At 35.4% G+C, this 25,196-nt stretch overlaps 4 protein-coding genes and 2 pseudogenes across 5 annotated transcripts; 2 read left to right on the top strand and 4 right to left on the bottom strand.

The window, feature by feature from the left end:
- Nucleotides 1-487: 487 nt before the first annotated feature.
- Nucleotides 488-5,405, bottom strand: LOC147950325 (uncharacterized; annotated as a pseudogene).
- Nucleotides 5,406-8,440: 3,035 nt separating this feature from the next.
- Nucleotides 8,441-9,421, top strand: LOC109128876 (uncharacterized; annotated as a pseudogene). Its single transcript, XR_015598207.1, has one exon. The product of XR_015598207.1 is annotated as an uncharacterized LOC109128876 (transcript).
- A 305-nt stretch (nucleotides 9,422-9,726) lies between these two features.
- LOC104701397 (uncharacterized) lies at nucleotides 9,727-10,479 on the bottom strand. The gene has a single exon (XM_010417078.3). It carries the CDS (start codon nucleotides 10,290-10,292, stop codon nucleotides 9,918-9,920), a length of 375 nt encoding a protein of 124 aa, XP_010415380.1. The 5' UTR covers nucleotides 10,293-10,479; the 3' UTR covers nucleotides 9,727-9,917.
- Nucleotides 10,480-13,943: 3,464 nt separating this feature from the next.
- LOC104701387 (diacylglycerol O-acyltransferase 1) lies at nucleotides 13,944-17,822 on the bottom strand. Its single transcript, XM_010417066.3, has 16 exons — nucleotides 16,743-17,822; nucleotides 16,536-16,616; nucleotides 16,370-16,443; nucleotides 16,197-16,272; nucleotides 16,030-16,097; nucleotides 15,816-15,939; nucleotides 15,652-15,729; nucleotides 15,458-15,559; nucleotides 15,220-15,356; nucleotides 14,966-15,047; nucleotides 14,845-14,865; nucleotides 14,694-14,756; nucleotides 14,561-14,608; nucleotides 14,375-14,437; nucleotides 14,226-14,276; nucleotides 13,944-14,104 (listed from the first exon to the last, which is right to left on the bottom strand). The coding sequence occupies exons 1-16, from the start codon at nucleotides 17,130-17,132 to the stop codon at nucleotides 14,000-14,002; spliced, it is 1,563 nt and encodes a 520-aa protein (XP_010415368.1). The 5' UTR covers nucleotides 17,133-17,822; the 3' UTR covers nucleotides 13,944-13,999.
- Nucleotides 17,823-18,350: 528 nt separating this feature from the next.
- On the bottom strand, nucleotides 18,351-19,256 carry LOC104710752 (uncharacterized). Its single transcript, XM_010427405.1, has one exon. It carries the CDS (start codon nucleotides 19,254-19,256, stop codon nucleotides 18,351-18,353), a length of 906 nt encoding a protein of 301 aa, XP_010425707.1.
- A 3,501-nt stretch (nucleotides 19,257-22,757) lies between these two features.
- Nucleotides 22,758-24,995, top strand: LOC104701367 (glucan endo-1,3-beta-glucosidase 8-like). Its single transcript, XM_010417056.2, has 4 exons — nucleotides 22,758-22,892; nucleotides 23,142-23,465; nucleotides 23,635-24,134; nucleotides 24,226-24,995. Exons 2-4 carry the CDS (start codon nucleotides 23,143-23,145, stop codon nucleotides 24,834-24,836), a joined length of 1,434 nt encoding a protein of 477 aa, XP_010415358.2. The 5' UTR covers nucleotides 22,758-22,892; nucleotide 23,142; the 3' UTR covers nucleotides 24,837-24,995.
- The last annotated feature ends 201 nt before the right edge of the window (nucleotides 24,996-25,196 follow it).

Here is a 25,196-nt window from a genome sequence, read left to right as displayed (position 1 = left end):
TGAAAAAAAAAAAATACAAAGACTACTCGGAGAAATGAAGCATATATAACCATATGAATATATGATACAGAACTTGGGAAGTTTATTTGTTTTTTTTTAGCATCGCATCCTTTCATTGATTCAGAATCTTGTAAAAGAGTTGATGCATTAGACATACACCAACATTGAGCAAATCAGAATACACATCTACAAATACATAACCAATCAATAAAAAGAACGATAGAGAAGTTAATTTTGGAAGTTTATTTGTTTATTATGTCAGGTTTTTGTGATTTTATATGCCTTTTAACAAAAAAAAATAAAGTTTTGTGATTTTGCAGACTTGTGTTTGGAAAAAGAAAACTACAAAATTATACAATTTTTTTTTTGAGAGTAAAATTGCTCTGTTATCTTTATTTTTTTTTGAACTAAAACGCTTTTTCAATTAAAATTAGGGTTGCTTATACAAACGAAGAACATCTTTTGCCAATTGATCAGCTTGACGGTTCTATAAGCGAGAGATGAAATTAAAAGAGCAGAATTGAAATTGAGAGGATAGAGAGAGGACATCGTGGAGAGTCCCATGAAGTTCCTTCTGTTGGAGCTTCTGATTAAGGGCTTTCACCAGCATGAGCGAGTCGGAAGCGAAAGAGATATTGTCGATGTTCGATTCAATTGCAACTCTTACCGCAGTAAGAGTTGTCATTGCTTCGGCCATCAAAGGAGAGCCCACATACTCCATAGAGGCTGAGCCTTCCTGTATAACCTGATTTATTTGATCCTTAATCACCCAGCCAAGACCGGCGACACCGTCGCACCATGCTGCATCCGTGAAACAAGTTATATTGTGATGGGGGTTGGGATTATGGCTACTCATCTTGGGGGGTGGTATAACTCTGGCGGTGGATGATTGAGCATTCTGCCATTCTTTGGCTCTTACCAAGGCTAGAAGCAATGTTTCCTCCGTAGAGATTCTTTTTTTGCTGAAAATTAGCTGATTTTGCGAGGTCCAGATCGTCCAGAGAAGCTAGGGGGAGATTGGTCCTGCTCCTATTCTTGTCGGAGGTAAGCATATGAGTTTATTAGCCTTTTCTATTCCAGCCTCCGTTGAGTTTAAATTGTCCAATTGTAATGGTGATTTTACTGGGAGCAGGGACCAAACTTGCCGGGCAAAGGGGCATTGGAAGAGCAGGATCGTTTCCTCTGCATCACAGTGTGGGCATTTAGCTGAATCACTAATTTTGCGATGGAGGAGGTTAGAGCCTACTGGGAGGGCATTTTGCACAGCTTTCCAAAGGAACAGTTTGGTTTTTGGTGATGTCTTGAGGGACCAAATATTGGTTTGCCAGTTAAACGGAATAGTCCTGTTGGCATATCCACTGTTCTCTTCAGTATGGTCGTTATCAGATTTGGTAGACTCAAAATAGCCAGATTTTGCAGTATAGATTCCATCTGCAGTAGGTAACCACGCCCAAATATTCTGCTCCTCTTCTGCTTGGCTTGAGTAGTAATATTTCCTTTTCATAAGCGGGTAGGGTTTTCCTGATGAGTTCCAGGTTCCATTCCTTGGTATTCGGTAGTAGGAGGTCTGTAACTTTGAGATGCTGTGAAGCTTCAGTTGGGGGACCTATAGGCGCTAAGGGGGTGGAAGTAGACAACCACAGAGTTCTCCACACAGGAATGGAGGCACCCGACCCTATTAGCATTCCCAGGTTGGATTTTAGCAACTCTTTACCCATGCCTATACTTCGCCATCCATGGGAGGCTGAGGCTGGGACTTTACACTCCAAAAGAGGTGTGTATTTGCAATATTTGCCCAATATGACTTTAACTAGGAGGGTGTTCGGTTTTGTTAGTAGTCTCCAGCTAAGCTTAGCCAGTAGAGCCTTGTTAAAATGTTTGATATCTCTGATCCCCAAACCTCCTATCTTTGTTGGTTTTGTGATGTTTCTCCAAGCAACCCAAGACATTTTTTTCTTTTCAGTCTTAGTATCCCACCAGAACCTTGTTAAAGCTGACTGTATGCGTTTACAGAGTGATCTAGGTAGATGGAAGCACGACATAGTATATGTTGGCATAGATGAGAGCACAGATTTAAGCATAGGTAGCTTACCAGCCGTGGAGAGGAATCTTGACGACCAACTTAGAGCTTTCTGCTTGATACGGTCAATGATAGAGGTGAATAGGTCATTTTTCTTCCTTCCAAAGTGATATGATCCTCCCAAGGATTCGGCACCTTCGAGTTGGTTGATAGAGACACCTTGATTCTAAAGACGACGAAGCCTCAAGAATAAGGATGGTGGAATGAATGGTCGCACAAGAGTTGCGGAAAGACTCTTGATATACCGGTTTGATCTTTCATCCTCACACCAAAAAGATCGGATCTCTCAGCCTCGCACCAAGGAGATCGGGGTTTTGACTATCGGAATCACACCAAGTAGTCGGTTTTGATTGTTGGAATCACACCAAGCAATCGGTTTTGTTCACAAAGAACAGAAGAGAATCACTCTCAAAAAGAAAAGGTTTTGATAAAAAAGTTGGATTGTTTATTATTTCTTTACTCTTACATGAGTTTATATAAGATAAGAAAACTTGGTAACAAAGCCAAGTATTATTCTTGAAACTAAAAACAATAAAGATAGATAGTTGAATGAAGATTCAACTCTTGAATTTTGTCTTCCCAAGGTTTTCTTCCCAAGGTGAGTTGAACTCCAATTTTCGTCACTTCTCTTTGACCACAAAATAAAGTGATTATTTTGGGCTTTCTTGGACTTGAATTAGGCTCAAACTGGGCTGGACTTGATAGGTATCATCCCCAAAATAATTTCCCATGCTCTCTTTTGTCATAAGTTCTTGTATTAGCCCATTAAGTACCTCCTTGATCTTTTTAACTCTCTTTGACTCCTTGATCCAATTTTCTGATGAGAAACAGCATGGGCTGTATCATTTCTTCATCTTGGGCTTAGTAGAAAACAACTCCTGGTTGCCAAACATAATTCTGGAAGCTCTTAAACCAACTGGACCTGAAACTCATCAAGTTAAGAAATAGATCCACCTCCTTTGGCAAATGGGACGTAACTCTGTGGTTTGTTGGCCAAATCTTGTGTTCTTGAGCTTGTTGGAAACATAAGAGATCCATTGAGATCCTCCAGTTGATTTCGTGTCCAAATTGATTCTGAGTTGGTCTGTGTAACACGATCTTTGGCTCAGACGCGAAAATGGAACTAGGACAGATCCACTTACTTGAAATATCCATATCTTTCAAGTATGAACTGATTTTAACGTGCTTCCAATTCTCAGTGGTTCTAGGATGGATCAAGATTTCAGAACAGTTTTGTTCATAGCTTGAGTACTTCTGGCTTGGTCGGAATCCTCCTTTGAATTCTCGTAGGTCTAAGTCGCGTAGCCATGAGTTCACCTGATTTGTAAAATGAATAACTCCTTCACCTAAACTCTGATTGGACTGATTCAACTTCGAGATATGCTCTAGATGAGGTAAGAATGCATCCCAAATAGTAGTTTGGTAGGAAGAGTTGATCTTTGACTTCGTTCGTGTTGAGCAAGACTCAAGGATCGTCTTGGATGGTCTCATGATCATATCACAAAGAGTTCAGGCAGGCCAAGGTATTTTCCTTGTCCCCCTTCCTTTTGTATCTCCAGTATCTCTTTTGCTTTTTCTTTCATATAGGCTGGACTTTTTGCAGAGAAGGTGATACAGGATTTTGCCTGATTAATCTGTTGTCCTGACGCTGTCTCGTATCTTTTCAGGATGTTCCTTACTTTGATGCAGCTCTGTTTGTCAGCTCGGATGAAGAACATGGTATCATCCGCAAAGAGAAGATGATTAACTCTAGGACTACCTTTTGCGACTTTAATACCGATGAGGTTTCCTTCTCTCTGTGCTTTCAGACATAATCTCGATAGGACTTCGCTGTAGATGATAAAGAGGTATGGAGAGAGGGGTCGCCTTGCCGTATTCCACGTTGCGAGGTTACATCCTTTTGCTTGGTCATTAATCAGGTAGGAGAACAAGACCGTGGTTACGCATTGCATGATCCAGCGGATCCAGGTTTGATGGAAACCTAACCTTTCAAGCGCTGATTCAATAAACTCCCACTCAAGCCTATCATAGGATTTACTCATGTCTGTTTTAACAGCCATAAAACATCTTTTTCAGCACCTGATGTCTTTAAGTAGTGAAGGGCTTCATGTGTGATGAGTACATTGTCCGAGATAGCTCTTTGGGGGACAAAAGCATACTGGTTTTCAGATATGCAAGCATGCAACACAGGTTGTAGTCTCTTTGCTAGGAGTTTAGCAATGATTTTGTAATAAACAGAGCATAAAGCAATGGGTATGTATTCAGATACCTTCTGTGTTGTTGTTGTTTTCGGGATAAGTCTAACATTAGTGTGATTTATCTTGTGTGGTAGGTTACCAGAGATGAAGAAGGTTTGCACTTCTGCGATGGTCGCCTCGCCTACCGTATCCCAGTTTGTTTGGAAAAAACTGGCTGAGAAACCGTCAGGTCCTGGAGCTTTATCTGCGTGGATTGCAAAACAGGCTTGTTTGATTTCGGAGGGGGATGGCATAGCTATAAGTATCGAGTTCATCTCCGAAGTAACACATTGTAAGAGAGCTTCATGGACCACACTATTTCTTTCTCCTTCTTGAGTAGTGAAGATTTCTTGGTAATAATCAGATATAACTTTGATGATCTCATTTTCCTCATAAACTTTATCCCCTGATGGTGATTCTAGGACCGAAATGTTTTTGATGGGTCTTCGGTTTTTTGTTGCAGCATGAAAATAACCCGAGTTTTTATCTCCCAGGGTGAGCCATAACTGCCTGCTGCGTTGTTTCCAAAATTCATCCTCCCGTTGATATGCCAAGGCAAGCAGTTGGTTCAGGTTATCTATGGTGGTTTGGCTTACATCATCATCACACATAGCTTCTTCACGTTGATCACTTAGAGAAAGAATATATTTTTTACTATTCAGCAAATGTTCCTTACTCCATTTTATGATAGCCATCCGGCATGCATGTAGGCGTTGATCAACAGGGGCTGTCGGGTTCAGGTTCCACGCCTTGAGGACTATCTCTCCAACCTCCGGATTATCTCTGAATCGTCTGTCATAACGAAATAGACTTTTATGGTGTTTTTTAACAGGGTCAAAGGAGGTTACAAGGGGACGATGATCTGAGCCCTCGAAGCGAAGGTATTCACTTCTACCTGATGGGTATTCCAGGATCCAATCACTGTTAGCCATAGATATGTTAAGTCTACATTTGACCACATGTGAATGTCGTTTTCCTCTCCAGGAAGTTTCAAGAATGCTTCAAATCATAGAGGTCACACGATGATATCAAAGATCTAAGGTCAGTATAAGAACCTTCGGATCTGGATAGACCTCCTACCTTTTCATCACTGCAAATGATGTCATTAAAATCTCCTATGATAAACCAGGGACCGGATCGGGATAAAGCAAGGTCTTGAAGCTGATTCCATACCAGGTTTCTTTTTGATCGATCTGGTTCACCATACAGGAAGGTAGAGAAGAAACATCGTCCTTTTGCCTTAATCCTTGTGTCAATAAAGTTCTGATTCGAGGAGAGTATTTTTACTTCCAGGTTAGCTTTCCAGAAGAGGGCTAGTCCACCTGCAGCTGGTGAGTGTGGGGGAACCAAATGGTGATTTGTGTAATCAAGCCAGTGGAGTGTTTGATAAACTATCTCTGGAGGGTTTTTGGTTTCCATCAGGAAGAGGACATCAGGGAAGATCTTTTTCCTGATTTCCCATAATCTCTGGACTGTTATGGGATTCCCCAACCCACAACAGTTCCAGCTAACAACTCTTAAGGAAGAGGGGTTGGCGGTTTCTGAAAATCCGCCTTTCTTTTCTTACTTGCAGGAATTAAAGAGATTTTAGGAGCTAATGGGGTCGGGTGTAGTTGTTGGGGCGTTCTAGTATCACTTTGTTCCTTGCTTTGATCAACTCAGTTTGTAAGTGTAGGCTCATGCTCTCGAGGATTAGGATTTAGGGATTGTTTTATGGTCTTCTTTTGACAAGGTCTTGAGGGGCCTGATCTTGTTGGAGTGCTGGAGTTAACTGTCTTCCTTGGGGAGCTTTGTGTGAGATTACGTTTTCGTGTCTTTGCTCCTAAGAGTTTTTGGGTTTATTTTTTTAGCCTTTTGTTTTTTCAGGGGAGGACGCCCACGTCCTCGCTGTGATGAGGTACCAGTCGTTTTGCTTGGAAGTGGAGAAGCAAGTGGAGGCAGAACCCGGAGATCTGGGGGTCAGAACTTGGGATATTACGTTCCAAGGGAGGTCTCCTTTCTCTTGACGAAACTGAAGGTTCCCCTGGGACTTCAAAAGATGAGACTGTTTTTTCTCTCCACAGGGTTGTTCGGTTTGGGGGATGGGGGTCTTGGTGACTCCTAGGGCGATGGTATGATGCTATTTCTCTATTAAAAGAAGCATTGGAATGATCTCTGTCAGAATATCCTGAGCGGTGTGTTCTTGAGTTGGACGAGAGGCCTCTCTGCTCAGACTGTAGCCTTGGTCTGTAAGTCATATCTTCATATGATCTTTTCCTGGGTTGATGTCGTTTGTCAGGTTGGTATCTTCTATCTGCTTGTTGGGAGAGTTTCCGCGGGGGTAGGAAGTTATCCTGGGGGTGTAGTAGTTTCTTGACGTGGAGGGAGGAGCTGTTAGTAGGTTACCATTACTTGGTTTTGGAGATGGGTCCTTTTCCCGAGTTGGTAGTCCCGGACACATAGATTTCTCGTGGGTGAGACGGAGGCAGTGGGTACAGTAGTTCTTGAGGTTTCTGTACTCTAGAGAGAGGAGTGCTTCACTTCCATCAGCAAATTATACAATGGTCTCCTTTGTGATTGGCTCCAGTCCGTTTGTGAGGACTTGGACTTTGACAGAGGAAGGGGAAATTTCCCATTCCAAGATTTCACCTAAAGCTTCACCTATAGACAATACCATTTCTTTCTTCCAGAAATGTTTTGGTAGTCCTCGGATTTCTATCCAAAAGGGGATCTGGGAGGGGAAGGATGGAGAGATGACTGGCTCCTATTTCTGGATAATGATCATCCACTGATCGAAGTGGTAAGGTATGTTAGCTAAAACCCGGTTAATATCCTCAATTTTTTCAAACTTGAACTGGAACACTCCTTGACCAAGGTCTGCACCATCTGATTTTCCTTGTAGGTTCCACCGGTTGAGTAGAAAAGGGAAGAGAGCCCTCATTCTTTGTCCCACAGGGTTTGTTAGATGATCGATGAGAGTGAGAGAGTTTTCTTGGATTAGGTCAGATGTATCCAGGTCGGGTGCTTTGATTCTCTTACAGGGAGGCGGGGAGAAACCTCGGGCTGGTTCTTTCCCTTTTAGATGGTAGGGAATACGATTTTCCATAGAAACAAAGTTGAAATAGGTTAGGTGTTTGATGGTTTGAGTGAAAGTTAGGCGGGAAGTTGAAGAAACAACAGAAAAACCGTTGCTCTGGAAACAGTGATTCAAGAGCCGTTTTTGGAAGCACAAGGCGAGAGCATTAACTACAGCAATTAAGAGGTAAACCACCGCTTAATGGTCGGAATGGGAGGTTGAGAGTTTCAGATGAGGGGATTCTGGCTGAGTTCGAAGATCTGAGGCACACGAATCCATTCGGTCAGGGCTTTTGACTGCTGGATAATAGGGAGCAGGGTGTTCCTATTGGTGGAACAGGGTAGTTGAGATCTGGATAATAGGAGTTTCCATGCCTTCTCGACAACCGTGCCTGGGAGAGAAATTCAAAAAAATTTAAATTGCTCTGTTATCATGTATATTATAGAGAGAATGTACAAAAATCTTAAGCATTATGATTTTTTCAATCTTTTTTGTTTGTCAAAAATTCTTAAAAGACTATGATTAAGAGATATACTTGTCAATTGTCATTAATAATGATGTGTGTGTTTTAATGTATTTTGACGACGGAAATAATATCGCAGTGAAATATCGATTTGAAGACATATATATATAATCGGTGTTCAACTTCGATATCATTTCCTTCACATTCCTTTCATCAAACACACCAATCATTATAAATGAAAGCAATATTTCATAGTCATAGTGTTTGGAATTGAAAAAAAAAAAAAATATATATATATATATATATATATTGTCTTTACAAAATTGTTCTCTTATTATGTATAACACCAACTATTACAAATGGAATAAAATCTTTCTTCGTTTAGAACAAATGTATATAGTCTCTCAAACACACCAATTGCTACAAATGAAGACGTTAAATTAGTATGGTAGATAGTTAATCATGTAACGTTAAGACGTTGGATTTATTGAATAGAAAAAGAAAAAAAAAGTTTTGTTGAAGCCATGAGTTGATTTTAAGCAACAAAATAAAACGAAACTGACTTCCAAAATTAATAATCGAGAGTCCTTACGAAACTTAATGAGAAGTATTGTAGATTAAAATAGATTAGGAGATTTTCAACAACCGTTTTCTCTCCCTGCAACAAAGAAGACGACTGTTCACAACCAAAAAGCTTCTGTTTTCTTTACGGTCGGCGTCGACTCCGGCGTCGGCCGTACTCTTTTCTATATCGTTTGTGTCCTCTTAACTTTTGTTTGTTATTTATCTTTATTCGGTGAGAAGCGGCAATTCATAACTTCTGTTTTCTCGGTTATTACTTTCTGTTTTTCATTTAATAAATAGAGAAGTCTAGGGTTGATGATGAAAATGTGTTCGTATTTGCATCGGAAGGGTGCTTCAATGTTTACCAATGGATTCCATGTGGTTTCTTCTGTTACCACACTATCTCTTTGTTGGCTCTTGTTCTCGGATTGTAGACCTAGTCATCGACGGTTTCGAAACAACCGTTGTTTTCCCATGTTCGGCGTTTTAGTCGAGAATTTTTCGGTCATATTGGCCGTGTGTTTGGTCATACTAACATCATATGTTAGTTATGTGATTGTTACCGGACGTCCATATAATCTACTCCGGGCGTTCCGAAGATTAATACAAATCCACTCGGATTTGATATGTAAGCTACGACCAACACGTAAACCTCCATGGAAACAATATGTTGCAGAAGAGTGGATGGCCAATAATAGGAGAACCAGAAGAAGACGCATATGCCATATCAACAGAAATGGGATTTAAGTACAATCAAGATCAATGACATCTCTTACTTTAAGAGAGTTTCGATCAATTTGAAGGTTATGCGATGTAACAGATGGATCGCTACCTGCGACTTTCGAATGCGTTATCGGTATTTCATCAATAAAAAGAAGCTGATTCCCAAGCAAGATAGTCACACCAGATTGATGGAGATAACAAAGATGATTAAGTATTTGCTTTTTGTTTCTTTGTTACACAAACCATTGATTGTATTTGTAATCTCGTTACTAATCTTGTATACTTCTGATTTATATTAATGAAGTTTGTTAGATGTTAAAAAAAAAAGTATTGTAGATAAAAAAAAAAAACTGTAAGAAATTTGTATAACATAACATTCATGCCGTGACTCTTAACATACAAAAAAATCGTTTTCACAAGATAATATTTTTAGTCACGCATGTCGCAAATTTTGAAAGGAATTAAAAATTGGACAAAACATGATAATAATAACCTAATAATAAATTATGGATGTTTTGAATCATAAAGAAATGAGTGAACATTGTAATTAACTGGCCATTACTTGCCAAACAAATAATTTAGAATACGTCAAAAATCGAATAAGAATCATAAACTTATCCCCGATATGAATCTATTAATTATTGTTGTTACACAATTACTACTACCACCACAAACTAAAACACACACAAAAATGATAAAAAGATTGACAGTGGATCGAAATCATCAAATATATAAATTAAAAAAAAAAAACGGAAAGTTTAAATAATCTCATTAAGCATGCACATTGGCTTGAATTTAATTAAGTAATTTGTTGCATTTATCTTTGATCCATTTGAAGCTTTTCCTGAAAGAGCCTTTAAGCTTACCTTCAACAGTATAAGCTCTGTAACTCACAACTCTCTTCTTCCTCTGTAAATCTGGATCCACAAAACCACCCCAAGAAGACGATGAAGATGATGATAATCTTCCTTTCTTCTGATTAGTCGTCGGGTCTTCGGGTATCCGGCTAGGGTACTCTGTGTAGGAAGTGCTGTAAGACCTAAGATCTTGCATACCACCGTTACCACTGAATGAATCTGGTCCGTTAGATCTCCGGCCGTGAGCTGAATATTGTACTTGAAGGTCTGATGTTCTTCCGTCACTGTACGATCTGGATCTGAAGTCTTCCATTCTTGGGACTCAGACAAAGAAAGAAAGAAGAAGTGATGGTGTTTTGTAATAAAGCTGACGAATGCCTTTTGTGTTTTTTGTTTTTGTTTCTTTCTTTTACGAGAAGGAAAGAATTTTTTTTGTGTGTGTTTTGAATTACATATGTTGTTGTATTCTTTGTTACTATGTAACTTACAAATAAATATGTTTAGGAGTTTTTTTTTGTCCAAGAGTGTATTTATAGTCGAAGTGTGGACTTTGTAACTTACAAATACCTAACAGTTTCTTTTGGGGGTAAGATTATTGTAAATGGATGGAGTTGTAAAGTAATTGTTACTGTATTTGTAAAATATTTTACGAAAATACTATCGCACTATTTTGTGTTTAAATATTTTTGACTAATCTTTTTAGGAAGAAGACCAAATCATATATGTAAACAATAAATTGTTTTGAATAAAGTTTCTTTATATTTTGGAAATTAATTAGAATGATTAATAAGAGAAATGCAATTAATAAAAAGTGTTGTTTTTTTCCTGGAAACTTAGTATTTTTGTAAGATATATATATATATATATATATATATATATATATATATATATATATATTACTGTGAATTTAATTTATAATTATGTATATCTGAAATTATTTTAAATTCTTATCTACAAATTAAAATAAAAAAGGCATACTTCAGTTGATTTAAAATTTACATGTCTTTCTTGGATTTGAAAAATTAAGGTGATAAACATGTTAGATACTAGAATTTATTAGAAATTTTATATGAAATACATATTTAACGGCTAATATTAATACTAACTATCATTATCTTATTTTATTTGCTTAACGTCAGTAGTTATTTTATACTATGTAAATAGTACTCCACTTGTTATGTCAAAAAAAAAAAAAAGAGTAGTTCAGAATATTAATAAAGAGACTGCCAAGTCAAAAATGAGGCGCTGAGTCAGAGGCAGCTGTCTCTCCGAGTCGGTGGAGGAGCTTTTAATTTCTTCCAACTGATTTTTTCTCTTCGTCCTCTACGTTTGACCAATCTCCCCACGTGATCTTCACGTGATTCCTTTCTTAATCATCTTTTTGTCCCTCTTTAAAGGAAAGGACTAACCAACCATTAATACTAGTACTAGTATAACTTTCTTTCTTTTTATAACTCGACGACTATCATGAGTTTTACTACTAATTTCTTGTTCAAATTGTTTGTATTACTTTTGACCTTTAGACAAGGTTATCAATATATGGAAAGCTAACTAATAAGAATTGCCCATGATCAGTTTCTATTAAAAATATATATATATATATATACAGTACATGAGAAACTTGATTATTTCGTTGCTCCACCTAACATGATACATGAGTACATCTAATTTGTCTTTCATATCCCAAGATTTTATGTATTGTCACGTTTTTTTTAAATTAAATAATATTTAAAGGTACCACTAGCATATAATCTAATTTTAGTAATACTGTTTGAAAAGGTAGAAGAAAGCTTCTGAACATAATTCGATCGAACAGGAGTTACCCAACATCGATCAGGAATTAATTAGTACGTTAATACATATGACAAGACGCTTCAAAAGTTAACATGTTTATGTTAATCATATAAACTAAATAATGTAATCATCTATACTAAATAAAAGTAGAAGCTATAAGCTCATAAGACTCTCCACATATGCCTTAAAACATCTAATACAGATTCGACATGTCATTAATTAACATTTTTTAAAATTTCTAGAATTTTGTATATTCAAATGTTTTAAACGACCAATTTTAGATTTCAATATTTAATATTTTTGATATTATGTAAAATTTCTATATTAAAATACTTATAAATAAGTGTATGTACAACGTCCCACATCAGCTAGAAAAGTTTTAGACAATAGCTGAGAACCATTATAAATAAGATTAATATGTTTCCAACTACGAATGAACATGAAGCTTGATTTAACAAGCGTCTAAATTTAAAGATTTAAAAATTTAAAAAGTTTTAAATATTACAATTACAAACTTTTAAAAGGTTCAAAAATATTATAGTTTTAAATATTACAATTATAAACTTTTAAAAGGTTCAAAAAGATTATAAATATTAAAACTCTATATAATATTTAAAAATATTATAAATATCCCCATAGAAAGTTTAAAATATTATAAAAATTTCAATGCGTATGGATCTATAACCGAGTAAGTATACAAGTGAAATAATAATTGAGTTCATATGTTGATTATGCTGATCCATGAATTGCACAAATTTTACGAAAAAAAAGCAATAATTTTGGTTTTGGAATTTGATGGGTTACCAAGTTTTGTGGTAATTTAAAAAAAAAATTGAAATGATTATTCAGTGGGAATGTGAAAATAACTGAGGAGGAAGAGGAAGAAGAAGAGTGTAACGAATAACCGGACGAGAAATATAATAATGACAATTATCACTAAAATTTGACAATGAAAATGACAAGAAGAAATATGAAAGATAAGAAAATAGTGGAAAAATACGCAAAGACGTAAATGGTGGTGGTCAATGAAATATGAGAAAATGAGATTAATTCCTTATTCTAAAAATGTTTCGTTTGTCCCGTGGTCAAATGATTTAGTATATGCAACATCACTAGTTCGAATGTTCAGTCTGCCTCGCCTCAACGTCTAGTTAAATCTGATTCTTTTGATCAGATTTTTTTTTTAGCACAAGTGATTTTAAGATTTTTTAAAAAAATTGTGTAAAATTGTGTATCTGAAATAATTTTTTTGCCTTAATAGTAATTTAAAGTTTTCTACAAGATAATATGTCATAATTGTCATCAATACAAAATTTATCAAATTAACCCACCCATAGCGTGGACTCAAAACCTAGTATATTTAAAACTGTTGACAAAGTATGGATTACAATTGTTAGATTTTTTTTCTTTTCTTCTAATGATTAGATTTACGTCTCATATCTCTTGAATAAACACAGAGCATGAGGTTCTTTCATCTATTTTATAAACACAAAGAACATGAACATCAATCACTACTCACCAATTTTTTCTTATGGTTAGTCACTTAGTCTGCATCATTATTATAACTAAATTACTGAAAAGGTTGAGTTGTTATCGTGTGTTGTTTGTTGTTGCACATGTGTAATGTCTCTACAATACTATTCCACTGCATATGTAATGAATTTACTGATATTGTCAATGATGATGTTCTGACCTCGACTACTTCCTGTAATTTAAATACGCTAGAAAGATAAAAAAAAAACGAAACGGCCCGTTCACTAACGGGACCACCAAGATTTTATACAATCCCGATGCACATTAATCACATTTGTCATTTTCTTATTACAAATAAAATTTACCGTCCTACATTTGGTCCAACAGTAAAAACCTAACAAAACTACTATTTTATTTCCAAAAGGCAAGAAAAGAAAAAAACCATTTATTAATTTTTTTTGCACCAATCATTACAACAGTTTTCGATTAAAATTTTCTTTACACCAAAACAAAATTCAATATATCAATCTACTTTGCTTGATTGTGGTTTAAAGACAAGAGCATAGCAAGATCAAAAGAAAGACTTGACAACGAGATTCAAAACTCAAAAACGGTCCGTCTCTACCAAAATTTTGCAGATACAACAACTCTAATTTGTTTCCTTTTTTTTTTTTCTTCAATGGTTAAAACACTATTCTTGTTTTAGCATCACAACCACATATGTTTGGAGAAAGTCAATTTCCAACAGTTGTTTCATGACATTGATCCTTTGCGGTTCATCAGATCGTGGTAATAAAGAAGCACACACATCGGTTGTCCGAATATGCAGAAGATGAACCAGAAGATCATGTTCCCCACCTAATTATGATCCCATTCCAAAACAGATAAACTCGATTCAAGTTTCAACATTGCGATTTAAATGGCTAGGCTATAAAACAAAGAGTAAGTTGTTCTATTTTCTCGGGTTGTGAGAGCATACCGTTGAGCCGAACCTTTCTTGTAGATAGTTTGTGATAAAGACCAAAGGCACCTACTCAAACACCACAATGATTGGTCAGAAAATGGGACTAACGTGACATACTATTGCTGATTGTATGTAAGAAATCGACTGCAAAAGAATTTTCTTACCTGAAACATAATCCCTATAAAAGCCCACAACTTGAAGAGACGGCAAGGGACTGCGATGCATAGCTATCAAAAGGAAAATTTTTAAACACCATATCATTAAGTAAGAATATTACTTTAAATATTAGCATTTCTTTAACTAGCGTGTGTTCATGTGTCTAGAGACAGGGTAATGCAGAAAGTATATACCTCATGAAAGACGGCAGAGACTAAGAAAGCAATGATAATGGCGAGTGTCTGGAAAACAAGTATGTAGAGGGATTAAGTTATAAAGCATAAAAAGAAATCTCGAGAATTTCATATCAATATATAAGTCACTCACCTTTGGTATCTTGCTCCGCAGGCACGGGAAGTATATATGTCGAACCATCCATTTATGAACAGGCTGTCAAGAAAAACAAGATATTATTGATTAGCTCCCTTCTTCTATTTTGTACAGAAAAGAAGGTGATGTTTGAGGAAGAGAACCATACCATATTCCACATTCTCCAATACTGATTAAGGAAGACAGTGAATAATGAAATTTCGTTAGTTAGGTGACCCAAAAACGACAACCTTAAAAATCACAAGTTCTTTTTGAGTAAAACAACTCACATCTCCCACACTTTTTGCATTCCACCAATCTCTGTAGAATTCACGATCCCCGAAGCAGAGAAGCTCTGCCAATATGTTTAACCTGTGGACAAGAACGATGCAAAGAGATTTGTATTCAGTAACTGAAATTACATCAGACTATGAGAGACTGAAATTACATGAGAGACTAAAATTATCAATTTCTTGATGAGATGTAGTTCTTTTCTGTTGTTCTTCTTTGGAAATTATTTCGAAAGAGAAGAATCGCAGCATACCAAAGGTGGAAGAAGCAGTAGAACATGCAGAGCCACACATATAAATTTGGAACTGAAAGCTTCAACACTCTTTCAATAGCATATAGAAGATCCCCTTTCAGAGGATGCTTTGAGTTTCTGACAATAGGATTTATATACTGCCATAGAAGACCAAAACAACAGGACGTAAGTGGTGACAACGCAGGGAAGATGAATGTCACCAAGGAAAATTAAATAAAGCACGATGTTGAAAACGCACTTGTTCTATTATAAATCCCATGAATCCAGTGAATATGACCAGTTTTGCAAATTGACGAGCCACCCAACCCTTCCGTATACACGGAGAACGTGGATAGCTTGGCTGGAAAAACGCAAAGACACGAGGTTTAGACAATAAACTCTTGCAAGAGTAAGAATGGTTGATGCTCTTAGCAATAAGATGCATCTCATTACCTGATAACACAATGTGGGAGCAACCATAAAATATGCCAAGCTCTTCAAGCTAACGTAGTAGGAGACTTCAGGATTGGCCTTAAGTTTATAACAGTGTCCGGTTAAAATAGTAACACAATGCAAGTGACTGATATATATATATATATTTCGTTTTCTTCTTTTACCTTATCAGCTGAATTGGCTAGAGTTCTTATGTCGTAGTTAGTATGAGCATAAGAAACCAACTTTAGCCACACAATGCAAGTGAGGAGCATCAACGTGACACCTGATAAGAAGGCAGAATCACAGCTGTCCATTTTCAAGATCCCCAAGTTAGCCACCTAAACTTAGAAAGAGCATCAGAAGTTGAGACTAGAAACATCATAGCTTATTTCTCACCTTAGGGTGACGTAAACTGGATATAAAACCTCTGTCATGGTGATAATAATATGAAGAAAGATGACAACCTTCAGTATTATCAGAAAAAAATTATAAGTTCTTCTGGATACAAAATTTGTCTTGAATAAACAATCGAGTAATGGCTGGAGAATAGTAGTTTTACTCACAGGTTCAGATATGCATTTCTGAAGTACCAATTTCTCGACGGTAAAGGCAGCCAAAGGAAAGAACGAAAGGGATAGACTGCAATGGAAGAGTTAAAAGAAGAACTGAATCACTAAACTCATCATGATATGTATACGAATGTAACATTTATAGGAAAAAAAGAACATATTTTTACCAACACATGAAAAGCGGCCAATCCCGCAACGATCTTGAACTAAACCAGAAATCCGTTCTGATCAACCAACCATACTATATGGATGATAGCAACAACAAATGTAAGTCTCTGATAAATTTCTCAGCTCCAGAAAGTTCTCAAGCCGCAGGAGAAAGAAGTAACTAACCTTCATCAGGTTTTCGATGATGAGTCTACTGTTAACAGCAATAAGAACTACTACACACAAGTTGAATAATCCGGCATGGCTCTGCAGTGCAAAACAATCACCAAACTCAATCCATATGAAAACAAATCCATCTCTATAAAGCTACTAGACCAATTTGAGATATTGAACTCAATTTGAAACCACCAAATTCCAAGATTGTTATTTGACCTGTTTGAAGATTGCGTCGGAGCTGAGTGGACTCTCCCTAGCTCTCCGATGAGCAGGAACCGACGGTCGATACGTATACGTAGTCTCGGCGTTTCCTCTCCCTCCTTCTCCGCCGCCGCCTCTTCCACCACCACCAGTTTCCCTAATTTCGTTATCCCCGGCCAAATTAGCAGTCGTCCCCTGAGCGTCATCGTTAACAACGGAATCAATCCGATCCCTAACGTCGGCGGGAGCTCCAACATCATCAGAGGGTGGATTATCAGAACCACAAAGAACTCCGTTGGAATCCGATCTCGATTTCCGTCGACGAAGATCCACAAACTCTCCGCCACCGTTCTCCGTCGCCGTCGCGGTGCTGACGCCGCCGCCTCCAGAATCCAAAATCGCCATTTACCGAATTGACGGAAACAGCTTTCGAAGAAACGTTATAGAAGGAAGGCGTCAGAGAGAATCGAGAAACATGCAGATGAAATTGAGAAAAAAGAAAAAAAAAAAAAAAAAAAAAAAGGTGAGGAGTCACGTTGAAGAGAATCAGAATCCAATGGAGAGAGAGAATAATAAAAGTTTGTAGATATTGAGAGAAGGTTTGTTTGTTTAGAAGGGGGGAGGAAGAAGAAGAAGCTGAGAAGGAATCGGTGGAATCGTGTCTGGTTTCCCTATAAAGAGAAGCAAAAGTTTGAAAAAAGATTCACGAGAGAGAGAGAGAGGGAGGAAGATGACAACCTTGGTGACGAATGATTTAATTGAAAAGCGGTGTTTCAATAATTTTGCAAAAGATGGTATTTTTGCAATCCCTAATCTAATATATTTAATGTTTTTATTTATTTTTATATTAAATAGATAATTGTATGAGAAGTGTTTTTAGTTAATTGGTTATGGGAATCATTTCTGTAACTGATCCCACTAAGATTAAAAATAAGAAATATTGAATGAAAAAAAATAAATAAATAGTCTGAAAATAAGAAATATTGAATGCATTTTTTAAGAGCAAGTTTTTTAAAATAATAATAATTTTAAAAGAAAAGAAAAAAAACGTTGTTTTCTGATAATAGTTCTTAAGAGCAACAAGTTGATGGGGACAAGTTGATGAGTCTATTTTAAAGAATAGAATTTATATTACCCAAAAAATATAAATAAAGAAAAGAGTTCCATAACAAACAAAAAGAAAGTATATTTAAAACAGAAAATGTTTTACTAGTGTTATTTTTATTTTAATGCTAACTATAGACTATTTTTAACAACTTCAAACTTATTAAAATAGTATTCCGTTCCACCAACCATCAGTCGAGTTAGCTGATAGCCATGATGTAAACCAAGCTCCAAGGCCAAGTCATAGACATCGTTATTACAAGCTTACCAAGTACTAGTCGCTAGCTAGATACGCTAATGCAAACTATGTTACCCCATCCGATATATAGTGAGCTGATATGGGGATGTTGATACTTTCTATATACAATGTTTTTTTTTTTTTTTTTTTCTTAGAATTTCTGGTATTATACGACTTAATAGTTTAATAGTTACATAGATCGAGTGGTGCCTGCAGCAACAGGTAAAACGCCGGGGTGAACAATCCTGGTACTAGAACAATACATAAAGTGAAATGAAAAGTTAGCTAGGTGGTGGGGCGATGGTGGAGGTCCGAAACCACAGCATAAGCATGTCTTGAAGCTTCAGAATACAATGTCTTGCAGAACAGGTGTTACGGATGCGACGATCAAGCTGAGCGAAGAGTCCTTCAACCGGGGTACGGATGCCAGTAAATATGCGGGCGTTTCTCTCGTGCCAAATTGAGTAGATCACCGCTTGAGCTGCTATAAGCTTTATGGGGGTCATCTTTTCCTCATTAGAAGGACTCTTGAGCCAAAGAAGGAAGCTCTCCCAAGTGTTGAAATCTATGAAAGGCATCTGTAGCCTACGAAGGCACCATCTCCACAAGTCGAAACTGTATGGACATGTTAGGAAAAGGTGGTCCTTGGTCTCAAAGTAAATTTCACAAAGATGGCAGGTATCATCTTCTACTATTCCCCAGTTTCTCAGTCTAGAAAGAGTAGGCATACGATCTAGACAACAAAGCCACATGATGAATGAATGCTTGGGGATAGAACCTGTGAACCAGACCTGATTATGCCAATGCACTTGTTGAGCCGACAGTCTGCACATGTTCCAAGTATCGGAGAAACCAAAACGATCTTGGGGATCCCCATTTGGTTTTGCCCACAAATAAATGTCCTTGACATTCTCGGAGAGAGTTGTTTCAGTGAGATGGATAAGTAGGAGCTCCATATTTTGAGTACGAGCACCTCGTATCCTCCATCCAATCCCGGTGTGAGCTTGTGCCACAGTGGAGTCCAATGGGAGACCAATTCTTTGATGTTCGTCAGCTCCCAGGAAAGTGATCAGATCCCCAAACGGGGTCCAAGTATCATACCAGAAGGAACATGACTTTCCATTACCTAGACTGCATGAGAGAAATGTTTTTGCTGTGGGGCGCAGCTTGAGCATTTGCTTCCACATCGAGGAGCCCTTACTTGAGGATGAAAGGCGCCAGAAACATTTCCATCACCTTTCTATATACAATGTTGTTAAAATTGATTCTAAAATATCTTCAAATTTGAAGTATTGTTTTTGTTTACCAGAAATCCATAATATATTTTGAACCGACATGATTCAGTTATGGAAGTACTTTGATGAATATTATAATATCCGAAATCTTGTTTTGATAGTACAATTTAAATTAATTCTTTTCTCCATTTTGTTGTAATGTGTAGAAACAAAACGGAAATAATTGTCATAATCGATTTGGTTTGATTCATTTTATTTTAATGTTCTTTATTGGAAAACATTACTTTCACATTTTCTATCACTTAATAATTCTAGTTTATTCGATATAAAAAATATATTATCTTCTATTTGATTGATTCTCACGTCCGTTGCTGAACACGGTTTTGATTCAGCTCGAGATGGTTAATGGGAATGGACACTAATTTAACAATTAGCTAAGTCAGCTGTCCAATTAATAAAAATATCACAATCATGTGAAGATTTTAAAAAACGTTATACAAAAGGAATATTAAAAATTTGGAAGTAAATAAACAAACAATGGGAACGGGAAGAATGGGTTGCGACTCGCGAGCATGACACTGTTACCACTGTCAGTGAAAGCAATGCCATGCATTGGTCTTTTAATCTCTTCCTCTGACTCCTTTTTACCTTTTAGTTTTAACATCTCTTTAGCCATTAATTTTCAAGTTGTACGTATATAAAAGTTCTCAATACAAATTATACTGCTAGTACCGCCACCAGATGATCATCTTTTCTTTTCCATGATGAATTCATAAATTTTAAATGCAAAACCCATATTCCATGGATTATATATATATATATATATATATATATTTTTTTTTGGTAAATGGATTTTTTCATAAATTTTAGTAAGAATCATTATTGGTAGATGTATTATTGTAGAGTTTAATGATTTTGAAAAGTTAGAGATTTTAAATTTTATTTGTGGATCAACAAATATGTATGGACTGTCATTAATTGTTATGGATTTGTATCAATTGTTTTCCCCCAAAATTTATATTTTCAAGGTAATACATGTATAGTTTTTTGTTCAAAATAAAATAAAAAGGTAATACAAAGATATATATTTTTTAAAAAGAAGATGTCCAAAATTATATTTTCAATTAGAGCTATGTTTAATTTGTTTATAAGGATGATTTACATAAGCATTTGTAAAGTATCAATGTTTACTCTTTTTTTTATAGATAATTTGCAAAATAGACAATTTTCAAAACATAATTGTAAAAGTAGTACAATTATTAGTTACAATTAGCAAATTCCACAGCTTTTACTGTTTTCTACTGTTCAAAAGACTTTCCAACCCTTATCAACATTTCAAATTTACAAGAAATGCCATTCAGCCTATGATTTTTTTTTTTAAAATTATATGCTCCCTACAATCTAAAAACAAAAATGTTACCTAATTAAAATTTTAAAGATACTTAAAAATCTATGTTTTTTTTTCTTTATAATTTGATATGCATTTTGTTTGACGATTTTATTTGATAATGTTAAATACTTTTTATAAATTTTGTATTCATACACATTATTAAGTGTACAAATGTCTGTAAATATTATTAAGTGTACATATGTAATTTGTTTAATTCTTAGGGTTTCAAATATCTGTACCACAATAGTTTTGTACAAATTACATTTGTACACTTAATAATCATATAATAAAAGTAAGGTTTCACTCTTTTTATTGGTCCACTTGGCAATACAATTTTAACAAAAAAATATTTATATTAAAACACATATTAAAAAACAATTTATCCTCACATTTAACTCACATAATATAAAACTGAAATCATATAAATTATAAATCATGCATTAACATTATTTTACCACTCAATTTTATTAATCAATTATATTAAAACAAAACAATAAATTAGAATTATAACTCTCATTTTTCTAAATGTAATTTTTCATCACTTCTCTTCCTATAAATATGCGTTATCTTATTCTCTTAGTCTATCACTCTTTAAAACTCTAGGATATACATATCATACAAACTCTAAAACTAAGCTTTTACAATGATATTTGAGTCGATTTTTTTTTACCCATACAACGACAATACCAAAATAAAAAAAAACAAATAAAGAGATTTGAGATATAGTGGAAGAAGATATAGTTTTAAAAGATATTGTTTTAAAAGGTTTATTTCCATTGTCTATTTTATATTAACATCTTATATGTCGTTATTTTTCATACTTTCTTACAATATCCACCACACAATAAGAATTATGAAGTTGAAATGATCCATATCTAATTATCTATTATGTCTCCGGTTATCTCACATATTCATGTATCATTTTTAATAATTTATAAAGATCAGTATGATATTTAAAGATCAATATAATTATCAATTTATAAAGTCTATTTTGTTTTTTGATCCAATAGATAAATATGTAAAGATCAATATAATATTTATTTTATTTATGATTTGAGTTTTTTGAAAACAAAAAGAACTTAATTAAAAAATTGGTCTTTCTGTTTTAATCAAAATGAAAAATGATCCTAAAAAGAAATCATATTTAACTGGAAGTGAAATATAAAAAATAATATAATTTTAAAAATGTCATTTAACTAAATTCTCTTAAGATGAAACCATTAATATAAAATCTAGCACTACAAATTAAACTGATGAGTGAAAAAAAAAAACCAAAAAGATATAAGTTATCCTAGGGGTTTTAAAAGATCTTGTTCATATAATTTTATAAGAAAACTAATTTAGTTTGTCACTTCAAAAGAAATATTTTTCATTTTGAAATATTATGTGTGAGTGTTGAGTTTATATCAACAAACAACAAAATCATGTGAATTATGATTGGGCCACTTGGTATTCCTTTTAGTTTAAGTTATAACAAATTAAAATATTTATTTATAATTAACTCACTTTTAAAGGAATGAAACTCCATTTAACTCTACATTTAACTCAAATATAACCCCTATCCAATAATTCTACATTAATTCATTTTTCCTACTAACTTATTTATCTTTCAAGAGAACATTTTTTGGTAAATTTTATAATATTTTATAATTATTTTGGTTAGCTAAACTTATAGTCATATATAAATATATTAAACTTTGAAATGAGAAATATTTTATACACAATAATTTTATATGTAGTTACTAAATTTTATAGTGACATTAAAAAAAAACTCTTTAATTTAGTTAATAACCACTATATATCAATTTGTAATAATTCTTTTTTGGTATTGTGTTAATCTTCTCACCAACCTCTGTCCCACAATCTCTCGTATCTTACACATTCTCTATTACATACAACATCATATTTTTCTAATTTTAAATAGTAAATGTATTAGTTATCAAACATCATATTTTTCCAATTTACTTATCAAACAAAATTTTTTTTTGGGGTTAATTTTGGCTTTTACCAAATTGTCTCGTAGGCTTCCAATAAATTAAAGTCTCTTGCTCAGTCAGAAACTTTCAAGACCCAATTACAAATTTATTGGAAGCCTACGAGAGAAGAGAAGAAAGGGGAAAGCTTTTTCCCAGAAACAGTAAAAGGGTGAAAAAAAGACTCAATCTTTTGATTGACGACAAGTAGTCTCAGTGAGAAAGGTCTCTTTCCCAATCTCACATTTTGTTTAAAAATCTTATCTTCGGCTTTATTTTTGTGTTATCTCGTAGATTCTGCGTGTAAAGCTTTGAACTTTCTGATGTTTGGATTGAACTGCATTTAGGAAACTGTTTATATTGCTGGGTTTTAATGAGATTTTACAAATGTTCTAGTTAAGGGGTTTTGTTAGTAGTATTCACGTTTGAATTTTGGGTAAAAAATCTCTAGTAAGCTCTTTACTTGTATCTCAGGATGATGAATCTGTTGGCCCTCTTTGTTGGATTTGGAATCATGGGTATTGTGGTAGATGGGTTGGGTGTGAACTGGGGAACAATGGCTACACATAAGCTACCTCCAAAGACAGTGGCTCAAATGCTTAAGGACAATAACATCAACAAAGTTAAGCTTTTTGATGCGGATGAGACCACTATGGGTGCACTTGCCGGCTCGGGTCTTGAAGTTATGGTTGCTATTCCTAATAATCAGCTTAAAGTCATGGGAAGCTATGACCGAGCCAAAGATTGGGTTCGTCAGAATGTCACTCGTTATAACTTCGATGGTGGTGTCAATATCACGTTAGTGAGTTTCTCCCTCTCTTTCTCAGTTTGATTGTTATCGATTGGTTCTTAAATTTGTCTGGTTGTGATATCAAATCTCTGCAAATGTTACTCTTGTAAGAACACTTAGAGAAATTGTATGTATATGTCTCAGTGAAGCTTATCTCTTGTGGATGTGTATTTTCAGGTCTGTAGCTGTTGGGAATGAGCCATTCCTCAAATCATACAACGGATCATTTATAAACCTCACATTCCCTGCACTTCAGAACATCCAAAACGCTTTAAACGAAGCCGGACTAGGCAACTCCGTCAAAGCGACAGTTCCTTTAAACGCTGATGTCTATGATTCACCAGCAAGCAATCCTGTGCCATCTGCAGGAAGATTCCGTCCTGATATCATCGGTCCAATGACTCAAATTGTTGACTTTCTTGGCAATAACAGCGCTCCCATCGCAATTAACATCTACCCTTTTTTAAGTCTCTATGGGAATGATGATTTCCCAATTAACTATGCCTTCTTCGATGGCGCTCCACCAGTAGATGACAATGGTATTGATTACACAAACGTTTTCGATGCAAATTTCGACACCTTGGTATCGTCATTGAAAGCTGTTGGTCATGGAGATATGCCAATCATTGTTGGAGAAGTCGGCTGGCCGACAGAGGGTGACAAACATGCAAATAGTGGTAGATATCTAACATTTTTTCAGTGCTTTAGGTACAATGTCACATTCATGAAATGTTTTTAAAATTTGATTTTTACAACGGGTGTTCACAGGCAATGCATACAGATTCTACAATGGTCTTTTACCAAGGCTTGGAACAAACAAAGGTACTCCATTGAGACCTACCTACATTGAGGTATACTTGTTCGGATTACTTGATGAGAATGCGAAAAGTATAGCACCTGGACCGTTCGAGCGCCACTGGGGACTATTTAAATTCGACGGGCAACCAAAGTTTCCTATAGATTTATCAGGTCAAGGACAGAACAAGTTGTTGATTGGTGCGCAAAACGTGACGTATCTATCCAGCAAGTGGTGTATGTTTAATCCAGATTCTAAAGATTTGACGAAACTTGCCGATAACATAAATTTCGCCTGCACTTACTCAGACTGCACGGCGCTTGGTTACGGGTCTTCTTGCAATGGTCTTGATGCAAATGGGAACGCTTCGTATGCGTTTAACATGTACTTTCAAGAGAAGAACCAGGATGAGAATGCTTGTGTCTTCCAAGGTATGGCCACCACTACCACACAGAACATATCTCAGGGACAATGCAATTTCCCTATTCAGATTGTTGCTTCCCAAGCTTCTTCTTCGTCTTCTCATTCTTTGGTTTTGTTGATCGCTGGAGTTTGGTTTCTCTTAACAGGGCTGATGTGTTGAGGTTTTAGTTTGGTGAGGTTTTCTTTATATATATGGAAACTATTTTTTTGTGGTGAAATTTATTTCCAAATATGAATATGTTTGCATTGTAAGAGAGGAGAATCATTGAGTTTGGAATATGAAGACTAGCATATATATATTTGATCAATCATAAGAAAACAGGACTCGCAAACGGCAGTGTTGCTTCTCTATCACAAGGGAGTTCGAGTAATGATTCTGTTAATTTAGACTACTTGTAGTCCCTATATTGTTTATTTTATAGTTTTTCAAAACGAAAATATGTTTCCCTCAAAAATTAAAGACGCTCTTCTCTTTCAATATATTATTATTACTTGGATTTTAACTTGGGATCGATCATCG

Source organism: Camelina sativa, chromosome 1 (genome assembly GCF_030686135.1).
Source record: "Camelina sativa cultivar CO46 ecotype springtype chromosome 1, ASM3068613v1".
Lineage (NCBI taxonomy): Eukaryota > Viridiplantae > Streptophyta > Magnoliopsida > Brassicales > Brassicaceae > Camelina > Camelina sativa.
This window is presented reverse-complemented; position numbering and strand designations above follow the sequence as displayed.

Excerpts from the sequence above, each read along its gene's own strand:
- LOC104701397 (XM_010417078.3), bottom strand. The coding sequence starts at position 10,292 with ATGGAAGACTTCAGATCCAGATCGTACAGTGACGGAAGAACATCAGAC.
- LOC104701387 (XM_010417066.3), bottom strand. The coding sequence starts at position 17,132 with ATGGCGATTTTGGATTCTGGAGGCGGCGGCGTCAGCACCGCGACGGCG. Across the intron at positions 16,273-16,369 it reads TGGCCGCTTTTCATGTGTTG|TCTATCCCTTTCGTTCTTTC; the intron begins GTAAAAATATGT and ends CTTCCATTGCAG. Across the intron at positions 15,730-15,815 it reads TAGCCAATTCAGCTGATAAG|GCCAATCCTGAAGTCTCCTA; the intron begins GTAAAAGAAGAA and ends TATAAACTTAAG.
- LOC104710752 (XM_010427405.1), bottom strand. The coding sequence starts at position 19,256 with ATGTGGAAGCAAATGCTCAAGCTGCGCCCCACAGCAAAAACATTTCTC.
- LOC104701367 (XM_010417056.2), top strand. The coding sequence starts at position 23,143 with ATGATGAATCTGTTGGCCCTCTTTGTTGGATTTGGAATCATGGGTATT. Across the intron at positions 23,466-23,634 it reads GATGGTGGTGTCAATATCAC|GTCTGTAGCTGTTGGGAATG; the intron begins GTTAGTGAGTTT and ends GTGTATTTTCAG. Across the intron at positions 24,135-24,225 it reads TGACAAACATGCAAATAGTG|GCAATGCATACAGATTCTAC; the intron begins GTAGATATCTAA and ends GGGTGTTCACAG.